The sequence below is a fragment of the Centropristis striata genome, chromosome 20, assembly GCF_030273125.1.
Source record: "Centropristis striata isolate RG_2023a ecotype Rhode Island chromosome 20, C.striata_1.0, whole genome shotgun sequence".
NCBI classification, from domain to species: domain Eukaryota; kingdom Metazoa; phylum Chordata; class Actinopteri; order Perciformes; family Serranidae; genus Centropristis; species Centropristis striata.
In genome coordinates, this window is record NC_081536.1 from 7,111,261 (window position 1) to 7,125,004 (window position 13,744).

The window sequence follows — 13,744 nt, forward strand, 5'->3', positions numbered from 1 at the left end:
CTTAATGTGTTATGCTTTTCACATGGAATCAGCTGTTCTAAGCTACTGTATTGCAAAATGTACTTGAGGTTGCAATAATATGAGGAATGATCTGAATTAAAAACACCCTTTTTCTGACAGAAATTGTTTGGTCTTTGTTTGAATTCAGTCATTTGCAGCACAGTACATGTGTACAAGGTCATTTTCTGTCTTGTTTGTCCGCTCTCTAAATACTCCGACTTGTTTGAATTTGCACAGATTTAAGGAGAAACATGCATCTGGCAGCAACTGCCTCTCATGCGGTTTTCATTATATGCGGAGTTGTGCTGCCCTCTGCAGGCTGACCGTGTATTGCACCTACCATTTTCTGTGATTTTCTGGACTAGTGAATAAATAACATTGCCAATGATGAAAATACAATTCTTCTCACCAAGAAGTGATTCTTCTCAATTATAGACAACCATCAGCAAATTCAACCTTTTCCCCCCACAAGTCAATGTTATTTGTAGTTTTTTATTTACTATTCTAAAATGATAGCATGTCAGTGATTATCACAAAAATGTAAAACAACTTGCTTTATTGATTAGTGGTAAATGACTATTAAACTAGTAAATTGTGGTATAAATGCTTTTCAAATTGATATCGCTAAAGTATTTAAATCATGTACTATGCACTAAAGCTGTTTGTTTCAGCCTTTAATTTATCTTAATCTTATTGCATTAGACCACAAACAGTCACTAATCTGAGACATTTTAAAACCAATACGATCTATAAATGTAAGCCTCACAAGTACACTTTGAGATTATCCCCATGTAGTAAATTAACAGTAAATAGTTTTCTACATTTAAAAGTATTATTTGGTGTTACGTTCCTGGCTGCATAATGTATTTAGTGCTTTTAAAATGCAACCATCTATTAAAGCAGCTCATCGTGGTCTTTGTTTTGCCACAAACTCTCATAAATGCCCCTTTATCAGAAGGGTATCTGAGCTTTTAAAGGGCCAGTTTGTCTTTATCGTCTATTTTACTCCAAATGGTAAATAATTTACCAATCAACATGATGTTGTGTTGACTACGACTTGCATCTAGTGATTGAGAGTATGTTTGTTTTATCTATTCTAAGCTAGTGAAAATAGGATTCTTAGTATCAGTTGATTATACACTAATGAAACATAGTTATGAACAATATATTTAATTTCTGAATAGATCCCTCTTAATCCTCACACTGTTCCTTTAATGTCCAACAGTTACAAGCATTGATTTAAATCACTGAAACATTGGAAAATGCCTCAGGGCCTCAGAACCTGTTTGTCATGCAGGGACTTTACTTCTCGTCAGTAAGCAGTTTATTAAAGAATAATTATGTAATATAAAAGTGTTATGTAAACCTCTCTGTGGTGTGATTCAGGATTCAAGAATTATTTGTTACATACCAAAGTAATCTGTTTCCTGATTGAGTGTTTAGTCGTGCTGGTGTGTTATTAAAAATTCACTGCACCTTTCACAGCATTTAAACTTTTAATATCAATTAAATGAATATCTCTATATAATAAACACATCTGTATGAAAAAGGACAGTACATAAAATAGTAATAGAGTACATACAGTATTACAAAAGTCAGGAAATATATTAAGTAGTATTCAATATAAACTATACACTGGAAATGTTTAAAAGCACTCAAAATTAGGTCGCTTTGTACAAGGAGTGTGCAAAATTAATGTCCCATCAGTGGACTTTCATATACTGGCAGAAAAGTCTGTTAGTTCTTCTTCTCTGGACAAAAGAGAAGTCTGAATGTGTCGAGTAGAGGGCGACTTTCGGCCCCATGTGCCTCCGTCACTAAGAGAGACTGTGCAAAAATATACAAATAAAAAAGCCAAAAGAGATTAGCAGGAGGCACTGAACTCCAGCTATCAGTAATGGCTGAGCTCCTCTGGAGGAGGTGGGAGGTGGTAACTGTCGTCTCCTCCGATGTAGGCGCCGATGCCGCTGCTGCTTTGGCTCCCCCACTCGTAACTGTCAGCAGCCAGACTGGAGAAATGAACGAACATCCATTTAAAAATGCCTTTTGATCTCTCCACCTTTCACCTCACTACTTCATTGAAAGTATTTTGCCGATTAGATGTTGGTGTTTTTACCTGGCTTGGATGTTCTGAGGCATGACGCTCCACGCCAGGTCATCGTCGCTGTCATACCGCCGTGGGTTGTCGAAGAAATAAGCCCTGGAGGAGAAGACGTGACCAGGAAGTCCAGAGCCACTCTGCAGGACAAGCCAAACAGCACAACAAATGTGAGACATCATAGTTTAACAATGTTTGTTTCAGTGATTTTCCCTTTCTGACTATATTTTACAGGCAGTGAACCAACAAAACTTTCCAGTATTTCTCAAGACAAAAACAGGAAACTGACATTTTGTGGAGCTACATGTGTAAACCGATTTTAAAACACCCATTTCTGAGCAGACTTTGATAGAAACTAGTTGTTTATCAGCTAAATTACATGTTTCAATCAGGTTTCAGGACACATCACAGCATAGAGACAGTCCTGCTAAAAGTAATACACAATATCCGATCTGACCTTAACAGCAACAACTCTTCAGTTCTGGTGCTGCCTTTGATACTGTGGATTCTTGTGGGTGGATTAAGTGGCCTGTCTGGAATTATTTTTGATCTGGTTGACCTCATACCTTTGTGGAAGCAACATTTTTGTATCCATATATTAGATCACACTATGGGGTTATCTGTGGTGTACCACAGGGATCGACTATAGGGACGCTACTTTTTAATCAAATGCTCCCCTGGGCAGGAGTCATCAGGAGGCTCAGCTTGGTTCCTTTTTTGTCTGTCTCCTTATGACATCCGGTCGATTGACTCATTTTTTAAACTGAATTTTAGATATAAATATAGCCTTGATGTCAGAGAGTTTTTCACAGCTCAACACAGATAAAGCAGAAGTACTGATCATTGGTTCAAAGGCTCATAGACAGAAACTGGCTTTATACTCCATGACTCAACCACAGCCAAAAAGCAAGAAATCTAGGTGAGATTTTACAGCTCTCGTGTACCATTTACTTGCAAAGAACTTTGGAGTAAATTTGATTTGTTTTAAATATCTTATATAATTAAAGTTTGATTAATTCCTATAACTGATCTTGTGACCCCTGAAAGGATTCCTGACCCCTCCCCCAGGCTTAAAACCACTGACTTCAGGTACTTGTTTACTCACCCTGTCTAGGTCAGGCTGCCGAACTCTGAAAAAGAAAACTACAAGAGAAGTGGGGAGCAGCTCCCATACGAACAAAATCACCCCGAAGACGATGTAGCCAGCGTCACCCAGGGTCGACTGTAAATCTGCCTGAAAAACAAAAAAACTGAACTTATTCACTACTGAAACAGCCGACTCTTTTTACTCAGATCGAGGAAACTAGAATGTCCTAATCACTCCCATCATGAGGGATACAACTATCAGTAAGGAAAACATTTTCCAAAAACAAACAGATCTTCAGCTGTCTCATTTAACAGCCATAACTCACATAAATTAGATTTTCTAAGAAAAAGCAAGTTATTTAAACCAACTCATAAAATTTAAAGGGATAATTTGGATTTATTGAAGTGGGGTTGTATGAGGGACTTATCTATAGTCAGTGTATTTGAGATAGAAAAGACAGACAGAAAAGTTTGGAGAAGCAGCAATGACTGTGGACAGGGGCAGCAGCAAATGTATTTTAACCACCTACAAAACCCCCTTTCTGATTAGGAACTGAAGCCATTCTATGCTCATGTCAAAGCCACCAAACTCCTTTCACAAAAACAGTAATTTTACCACAAAAAACACAGGAGTTGCTGGTCTACCACTGCCTCAGTTGTTTAATTTGTGTTATTGTGTGACTTTATTGAATCCTAACTAACCCTTTTAAACTCCATAACAAACAAATGAGTTGATCTCAGCTGCGGTAAACTAGCAACTCACATGTTCTGTGAAGTAAAATTACTGTTTCTTTCAAACGAGTCTGGTGCTTTTGAAAAGAGCATCAATAATGGCTTTAGTTCCCCCTGCAGAAATCTTACACAAGGCTGTCCGACAGCAAGGAAAAGCTGTGAAAATATTCTAAATATAGCCTGCACTTAAACTGATATTGATTTTTCTAGGTGGCTAAAATATGTTTTGCTACTGACTGTATAATCATCCAAGGACCACATGCAATCCACCTTCAATAAATTTGATCTATCCCTATAAGGCAGACCGGGGCATGACGACCCGTGTGAAGTAACCCGGGAATCAGAAATGAACACAACCACAGTGCTTTTATTTTGAAGGCGATTTACGTATGTGCATGTGTGCATATGCACCTGCACAAAAACCAGTGACCCTGTGAAAAACACTTATTTTTCGCATAAAGTTAATAAATTGCAGGTGGACTGCATAACATACATGCTCTTTATTGTTTTTGTAGTTTGAATGTATTTGAGTTTTTACTATTTTTTTTACCGCTATATTTGACTTACTCCACATTAACAGTGTCTTATCATACCATGTATTCTTACCAGTAGCAGCTTAAAATCAGATAATTTACTGCATTTTACAAAGCGATTAAATTAAAATTGAGCAGAATTTACTTCAGAATTTAGGTCCGTTTCTCTGCAAGCTTCACAGTATCTCATGTGGCCCCTAGGCAAAATTAATTGCCCTCCCCTGCTTTAAGGCATTATGACCTCTGGTGGTTTACCTGGTCTGAAACGTTGTACCAGTCGTAGTCAAAGGAGTTAATACTTTTATTCGAGAGTCCCAGGACGACCAGATTGTAGCAGGCCCTGGAGGAGTACAGGAGGATGACGATGGCTCCTATAACTGTCACCTGACACACTGACGTCCCCTGCACAGTTCCATAGAAAACAATTTACATAACATCCACTTTAAAGAGGAAATGAGACATAATCTGAATACAACAATACATCAAAACTAAAAGGTAAGAATAGCTGTAGTACATTTTCAATTTCAGGCACGACCCATAATTTTGTTGCCTTGTGAAGTACAGCCAGTCATGCACAAAAACGACACTGTTGCTAGGAAACAATCGCTATGTACAAAGCATAAATTATGTGGAGAAGTGCATCTTCACACAATGGTGCTATAAACAGTGCACAACACCTTTTAATGTTCATTACATAAATCACTTTTATTCCGTTGATCCCAGAGGGTGTCACTAGGACTATGCATACTTCATTTCTATTTTCTTACTTTGGATTCCAGGTAAATGTTGGCCAGTGACATCTTGGCCACCTTGTAAAGACACAAGGAGAGCGAGATGGCACACAGGACGAACAGCGAGTCGTTGATGGCGACCCTCACGAGCACGACAGTGTGAGCTTCTGCAGAGGACATCCTCACCAGCAGGGCACACACCAGATTTACTACTAAAAACACCAGGCTGATGAACAGGAAGATCAGGTACAGTGGCAGCCTGTGGGTTGGGAAACACATTATTCACCACAAAGAAAATGCCAGCTATGTATATATTCTAATAGCAAATGGAATTTAGTAAATGTGTGTACCTGTATCTCAAAAGCTCTGGTGCATATTTGGACTTGGCCTTGAAAACAACCTGTGAGAAGAAGAAATCAGTAAGCGCATCATACAAATTCGGCCCATTTTCACTTCTCTATTCTTGAAATGAAAAAACAAGACACTTTCTTCTGAAACAGGAACCTCACGGCTGAAAAACAGCTTTGAACTTTGGATACACAATGGTCTCACGGCACAGTACCACATGTACTGTAATGCTTTGTGCCGTCTCACTCTCAACTCGCAACTGTGACTCAAATCAGCACAAGAGGATTATTCTAAAAATAAGCCTGAGGTAGAAGCCAGAGAAGCTATTATTTGATATTTGGATTAAGTAAGCAGATGAAGGAATGATTCACTGCACTGATCTGAATGAATATGAGTATTACACCGACAGCAACAGGTTTCATTTAGTGGATAGTCATACTAAACTCCCTGCTATCCAATAATGTTAAAACAAGTGACTATTAGAGTGTCATATCAAATATATTCGCCCGACAAGTAGGTCTGAGTGTTCATTTAGTGTCCATGTTGTCAAATCATACCAAAGATTTAAGCAAATTGTAGATTTAAAAAAAGGCACTAAATTAGTTGTTAGATATGACAAATGATTGGAAATACACTCATTGCATCAACATCAGTTTGATCTTCATATATATGTCAGTACATACCTAGATATGGATCAGTACTGGACAAATATGCACAGTTAGAGCAGAACTAATTAGTTGATTAAAAGAAAATGAATCGCCAACAATTCGGATAATTATTTAATCCTTTCTCAAGCAATAATGTCAAACAATAGCTGGTTCGTTAGAAAACAATGGACTGTTAGTGGGATAAAATCTGACATTTCTGTATCATATTGGGGCCTTTCATCACTTCTTATTAATATAATAATGATTAAATAATGATTGACAGATTAACACAGGTAAGTAACCATTAGTTATAAACTGTTCTTAATTGTATTGCTATGATATTAATTCCAGCCAAAAGTCCAAGTTTGGTGATTTTTAATTTATTTTTCTATCTCTAAATGATCTCACTGTAAATGTTATTAACAGAAGCAGTTTGAGATTTTGATGTCAGGCACTAGTTGACATAAATGCAGTGTATGTTTAAAGATTCCCCCCAGACATGTTTTATGTATGAAAAATATTCTGGAATAAAATGTTCAGGTAGTCTGAATTTGTTTGAAAGTTGGGAATGAGATTTTTTTTTTAAAAACATTAATAGTAAATCTACTTTTCTCTGTTGGAGAGGATGCTGCTTAATATGACACTTTCCCCCATTTTTTAAACTGCAAGTTTATTGTGATAAGGTAAGAAAAAAAGGAAGTAGGAGAAATTGGTTTAAATGGTCAAATTACAAACAACAAATTGCCTGACTCCAATAATACAATACAATACAATAATCTGCTAATGTTTGTGACATATATTCAACTAAAAAAACTGAAAAAAATATATTTAACCTCTTAAAATCCACCTGCCTACCAGGTGTTTTTTTTACCTGATAAAAGCTTGTGTAGTTTCAGTTGTGTTTTATCCACATGTTGCATAAACTAAATGTTGGTCTAATCCTAACTCTTCACTTACCCCTAAACCTACCCAGGCAGGTGGGCTTTAAGAGGTTAATCTTCAAACTAATGAACTTTTATTGATGTAAATATACACTCTGAATTATGAATTTGATACATTCTGTTTACATTTTACACAGCCTCCCAACTTCTTTAGAATCAGGATTGTACTAGCTCAGAGCTCTTGTGTTAATAACACATATAATGATTACAATAAACTGGCATAAAACCACCAACCAATCTTAGACTGATGAGTCCCAACCCTTAAGGCCATTAACTGCATGTAAACATTATCACAAGACTGCAGCTCCAGAGGAACATTTACTGAAAAACATGACAATATATTGTGCTTAGCAAAGTCAACACACTGTAGACTAGAGTCAATGTAAAAGGATGTATTTATATTATTACTTATTTTCTCTCATACCAATGTTATTTGAGTAAACCCAAGTTAAAGTTGTATGATACTTATTTTCAAGGAACTTTTTCTAATAAATATTTATTACAACTATTTTTGAGAATTGCTATCCAATGAAAAAAAATCAGCCAACTTGTCCTAACAATCCTAAAAATACATGGATTTTTTTTGGACTCCATAATGCATTAACATGCAAATACTTAGGAGAGCATCAGAGCTGCTGTTTACTTTCTTTTTTAGTAAAGTGCATGAAAAAGTATAACTTACAAAATCATCATTATTCATAAATAATCTTTAGAACACATTCACAAACTGTATGTAGGCTTTAATAATACATCCAACTAATTTTTACACACAAAAAAGCTATTTTTGAGAATTTCTGTCCAATGAAAAAAAACAGCTAACTTGTCCTAACAATCCTAAAAATACATGGATTTTTTTGCGACTCCATAATGCATGAACATGCAAATACTTCTTGTTAAACTTGCATATAACTCCAGTGCACTGGAGGTGAAACTGCTCATGCATCATTCTGCACAGTGAAGGTCAAACATCCAGATGGAGTAACAATAAGAAAAACACATGTTTTACTGGAGAGGGGGACTTTAAATCAGATCTCTTTAGGACTCAAAACACATGATAGAGAAACTAGTGCAGATGAGTGACATCCTGCATCCAACTCACCTGTGCAAAGTAAAGGTTCATGAGGCTGAGGGTGAAGAACTGAAGGCAGACAGGGAAGCAGTACAGCAGCCAGAAGGGAAACGGTCCCAGAGTGTTGGCTGTCACAAAGTTTTTGAAATAGAAGGAGAAGAGCACGGTGCGCAGGGCCGACCACAGCAGGCACAGGGACAGGAACACAGTCTGGTAGCTGAAGCGCTTGTGCCGGTACCGCAGGACCAGCCAGAGCTGGACGTAGATGAAGAGGAAGAGGAGGGAGTAGAAGACGGTGTACACCACCGTCAGGCCCAGAGTGACGTAGGGGGGCACGGCCGGGCTCAAGGTAGGCAGAGGGAGAGACTTGTCCATCAGCGACGGCTCCTTCTCCTCCACCGGGGCCTCCATGAACCTGCTCTCCCTGGCCGGGGGAGGAGGGAGCGGAGCGGAGGGGCTTGTCCCGGTGTTCGCCGCCGCTCTCCGGCTTCACAGAGCCAGCCTCTCGGCGCTCGCGTCCCGCAGAGTGGAGGAGAGAGCCGCGGCACGAAAAGATAGAAAAAGAGGGGAGAGATAGTAATGCTGCGAGAGGGGATGTCAAGAGGAGGGAGAAAAGAAAAGCAAAGGGAAGAAAACTAGGCTAACTTCCTGCTGCGCAGCCAGAGACAGCCAGAGAGAGAGGCACATGATCAGCAGCGATGAGAATGAGCCGTTTGTGAGGAGCGGCAGAGGGCAGGAAGCTGCAGAGCTGCAGCCACAAGCTCAGTGCAGGACCGGCAGCCTCCGCCCCCTCCGGCCCCCCCGCGCTCCTTACGTGACGCTACGCATCAGCTGACGCACGCTACTGTACCTTTAACCCTGTGATGGGGCTTCCCACCGCTGCTCTGATCCCAGGAGAGCATCAGAGCTGCTGTTTACTTTCATTTTTATTAAAGTGCATGAAAAAGTATAACTTACAAAATCATCATTATTCATAGATAAGCTTTAGAGCACATTCACAAACTGTATGTAGGCCTTAATAATACATTCAACTAATTTTTACACAAAAAAAGTATTTTTGAGAATTTCTGTCCAATGAAAAAAATCAGCTAAATTGTCCGAACAATCCTAAACTCCATAATGCATTAACATGGAAATACTTAGGAGGGCATCAGAGCTGCTGTTTACTTTCTTTTTTATAAAAGTGCATGAAAAAGTATAACTTCCAAAAGCATCATTATTCATAAATAATCTTCAGAACACAATCACAAACTGTATGAAGGCCTTAATAATACATTCAACTAATTTTTACACAAAAAAGCTATTTTTGGGAATTTCTGTCCGATGAAAAAAACAGCTAACTTGTCCTAACGATCCTAAAAAAAACATGGATTTTTTTGGGACTCCATAATGCATTAACATGCAAATACTTAGGAGAGCATCAGAGCTGCTGTTTACTTTCTTTTTTAGTAAAGTGCATGAAAAAGTATAATTTACAAAAGCATCATTATTCATAAATAATCTTCAGAACACATTCACAAACTGTATGAAGGCCTTAATAATACATTCAACTAATTTTTACACAAAAAAAGCTATTTTTGAGAATGAAAAAAATCAGCTAACTTGTCCTAACAATCCTAAAATTACATGGATTTTTTGTTTGACTCCATAATGCATTAACATGCAAATACTTAGGAGAGCATCAGAGCTGCTGTTTACTTTCATTTTTATTAAAGTGCATGAAAAAGTATAGCTTACAAAAGCATCATTATTCATAAATAATCTTCAGAACACATTCACAAACTGTATGTAGGCCTTAATAATACATTCAACTAATTTTTACACAAAAAAGGTATTTTTGAGAATTTCTGTCCAATGAAAAAAATCAGCTAACTTGTCCTAACAATCCTAAAAATACATGGATTTTTTTTTGGACTCCATAATGCATTAACATGCAAATACTTAGGAGAGCATCAGAGCTGCTGTTTACTTTCATTTTTATTAAAGTGCATGAAAAAGTATAACTTACAAAATCATCATTATTCATAAATACTCTTTAGAAAACATTTACAAACTGTATGTAGGCCTTAATAATTCATTCAACTAATTTTTACACAAAAAGGGGCAAAAGCAAAATATAATAATATATAAAAAGATATACTTTGAATATATATGTGTTGAAGCAATAAAGAGCTGTGAAAGAAAAAGTTCATTTATGGATGGATTACTAAACGAGCCTGTGGGGGCCCAAAGTGCCTCCATTTACAAAATGTAACTCAAATAGACAAATATCAACCAACAAGAGGTACAAAATGACCTCAAAGATACACAAAATGACCACAAACAGCTGCAAAGAGACACAAAGAGGCTCACAAACATTGTGAAAATTGGCAAAAACAACCACAAAGAGACACAATAACCACAGAAAAATAACTACAAAGAGACACAAAATAACTACAGAAAAATAACTACAAAAAGACTAAAACAATCACAGAGACAAAAAATAACCACAGAAAAACAACAACAAAGAGACACAAAATAAGCACAGAAAAAATAACTACAAAAAAATAAATAAATACAAAGAGACACAAAATAACCACAGAAAAATAACTGCAAACAGACTAAAACAATCACAAAGAGACACAAAATAACAAAAAGAAGGCACGAAACTACCGAATTTATGATACTATGATAAAAAAATATAAAAAGACTCAAAACTACTGTATGTAAGTATGTGACAGAATAAACAAGAAGTGTTTGCTTGTAATAGCTTTACACTTATTAAGAGATAAAACATCAACTTTTAATTTATGTGGTAACTTTTTCTTGATCAATTGCTTTAATTGTGTCACTGTTATTTACACAAAGTGAACCGTTGGGGCCTGAAGTTTTAAAGGTTTGTGTCAAAATGAGCCAGTGTAGTCTACCTGCTAGAACAAGGGCTCACAGGACATTGGCCCCCCTTTGCCCAGTTGGTAATCCAGCCTTGACATGATGTAAAATAGTTATATTAATGCAGCAGAGGATAACATATTCTGACTTTCTGTCCTGAATATGAGTCACGCTGCAAAAATACTTAATCCTACAAATGTAAATCTGCAGCATTTTTAATTAGACTCTCTCATCACGAACCAATGGAGACATTATACATACATCTGATTAAACAGGACTGAGTAGTTCCTTTCATGACAAATAAACTGACCTTTATGTGTAAAATCCCCTCTAACTACAATCAATAATATTTCAGGTCTGAGAAGCAGCAATCAGTTTTTTATCCAAGAAAAAAAATCTATTCTGCTGGCAAACCTCAGTGAACTTTGTTATGGTTAGTAGTGGTTGAGTTTTTTTCACAGGACTGGGGCATGTGAACATGAAGAAGGCCAAAGACGGAGTTCACTCCAGCTCACCTTTGACCTCTGCGATACATTCATCTTTTCACACGGGGACACTACCACACAGGCGCCACACACAGTCATCTATCCTCTAAAGGATAATGTGTAGAAATTAATTCATTGACATCATCACGTTTTGTTTCAGTAAAAATACACTATAATTGAATTTAATAAAGGCAGATAATTAAGTGGAAGCCTTTTGAAATATGAAGATAAAGGATTTAGTTTTTTAAAAAACGCAAATATTTGCTAACTACTTACCTTAATTGTTCCCTGAGCCCGGCTCCTGCCCTTCAAATCTCTCACATCTCCACTTTTGGACCAAAAAGAATAATAAAAGAGTGATGACGAAATGGCACTTGAGTCTGATTATCAGGCTCCTGCCACGGACGCATCAGCTCCCAGTCCGCTGTTTGTTTCCAGGCAACAAGCTCAGAGAAACACATCAGAGGCCCCAGGGTGCATATTCCATCAGCCACTGAGAGCCAAACAAGGGTCTAATGTGTATCACCATTTAAGTGCAGTGAATATCGACAGTGTTATAGAATAAACAGTGTATACATATAAAGAATAAGAATATTGTTATTGGGTTTTCATACCGAGAAGCACTGCGGGCAAAATCCTGCAGTCATGAGGAATATGTTTTCTGTTCTGATCATATTTCACACAAATTAACCCCTAGCTATTTAACATTACATCTAAACATGTACATCTATGGTGTTAACCTGCCTGTGATGTTTGTTTTTCAGGAACAGCAATAAACCGGAGCATGTTTAATTATCCAACAGTGTCTGAAACTAAAAAATCACACTAAAAGTTGTTTATATTTCATTAATAACTTCATTACTTACCATTTCAATCAATATGAACTGCAAATGGTGTTCTTTACCTCTCAAAGATCATGGTTCAGTGAGGATAATTCACTTTTTTTTCATAGAAAATGCATGTTCAAACTTTTTTACATGCATTGGAACAACCTACATATACAATACAATGGTTTTACATGACATTGATTTATTTTATTTTTTTCAACTTTTTTTTGTAAATAAAAAAAAACGTTTAACTATTTTTGTTAGATTTTTAAACTTTGAAATGGGCCAATTTGACATAGGAGGAGGGTTAATGTACCTGCTGTAAATACACGGTCGCTCATAAAGTTGGAATAAAAATACTTTTTTTTACCTCTTTCCATGAAATGATTGTGACAATGTGATTTATTTTTGACGGATAAAGTGTTTATCTTCTCAAAACTTTATTAATCAATCTCTTCCAAACATATCACAATGAAAATGAAACCACAATTAAGGATTGTGGATTGTGTCGGAAAAAAAAATATTCTGACTTGTATATAAAAATACATTTTATATTAATATATATTAATTACATTAATCTCTGAAAACCTTTTTAATTCTGTGGAGAAGGTATTCAGAAACCACAAATGTAAACTTTATAAAAATGACCAGAAGGTGGCACCGTTCAACTGTATAATGATGGAAAAGCTGCGAGGGATCCAAAGCAGGAGAAATATTGTAACATAAGGTAGTAAAAGTAGATGATATTAATAAAAAGTAAGGAATACAAAGGATATACATATACAATGTTTAATTAACTTATGAATTGTCTTGTTCCAAAACACTCTACTATCCAGCTAGATATTTAAAATCCATCTCAAGTATCCAGGAAAATGTTGCTGCATTGTTCATTTCATAATCCTCTTGGTTTATATATAAATGTTGTGAGATAAGTTATGATATCAGGCATAAACTCCTAGCTGCCAACATTAGTACAAACATAATGCTCACGTCAATTCTATGGAAGCCCATTGAGATTAAAAAGAAGAAAAAAATTGTGTAAATCATTATGATGAGAAGCTTTCATAATGACTTTCTTATCTTAAAATACTGACTTAGTATTGCAAAAAAAGTGGACATAATATCTTACAAATATACTGATAATATAGATTATTCTTTTAAATAATGAGACATTTTCATAAAATAATGTCTTGCTTATCTCAAAATAAGTATAGCAGTGGGGTGGCATAGCTAAATACATCATACCAATTGTTCATTTTGTGATAAAAGCACCAAATTTGGCAGATATGTTGATAAATATATTGGGAACAAAACTGGATATTGGGCCATCATAAACTCAGAACCTGGTTGCCGTGGCAGCCATTTTTTCAAAATGG

The 13,744-nt window shown here is 36.4% G+C and overlaps 1 protein-coding gene across 1 annotated transcript; it reads right to left on the reverse strand.

Moving 5' to 3' along the window:
* Window positions 1–1,316: 1,316 nt before the first annotated feature.
* Window positions 1,317–9,053, reverse strand: gpr137ba (G protein-coupled receptor 137Ba). The gene is made up of 7 exons (XM_059359049.1): window positions 8,216–9,053; window positions 5,531–5,580; window positions 5,217–5,439; window positions 4,705–4,851; window positions 3,204–3,332; window positions 2,117–2,238; window positions 1,317–2,009 (listed from the first exon to the last, which is right to left on the reverse strand). The coding sequence occupies exons 1-7, from the start codon at window positions 8,594–8,596 to the stop codon at window positions 1,892–1,894; spliced, it is 1,170 nt and encodes a 389-aa protein (XP_059215032.1). The 5' UTR covers window positions 8,597–9,053; the 3' UTR covers window positions 1,317–1,891.
* Between the last annotated feature and the right edge of the window lie 4,691 nt (window positions 9,054–13,744).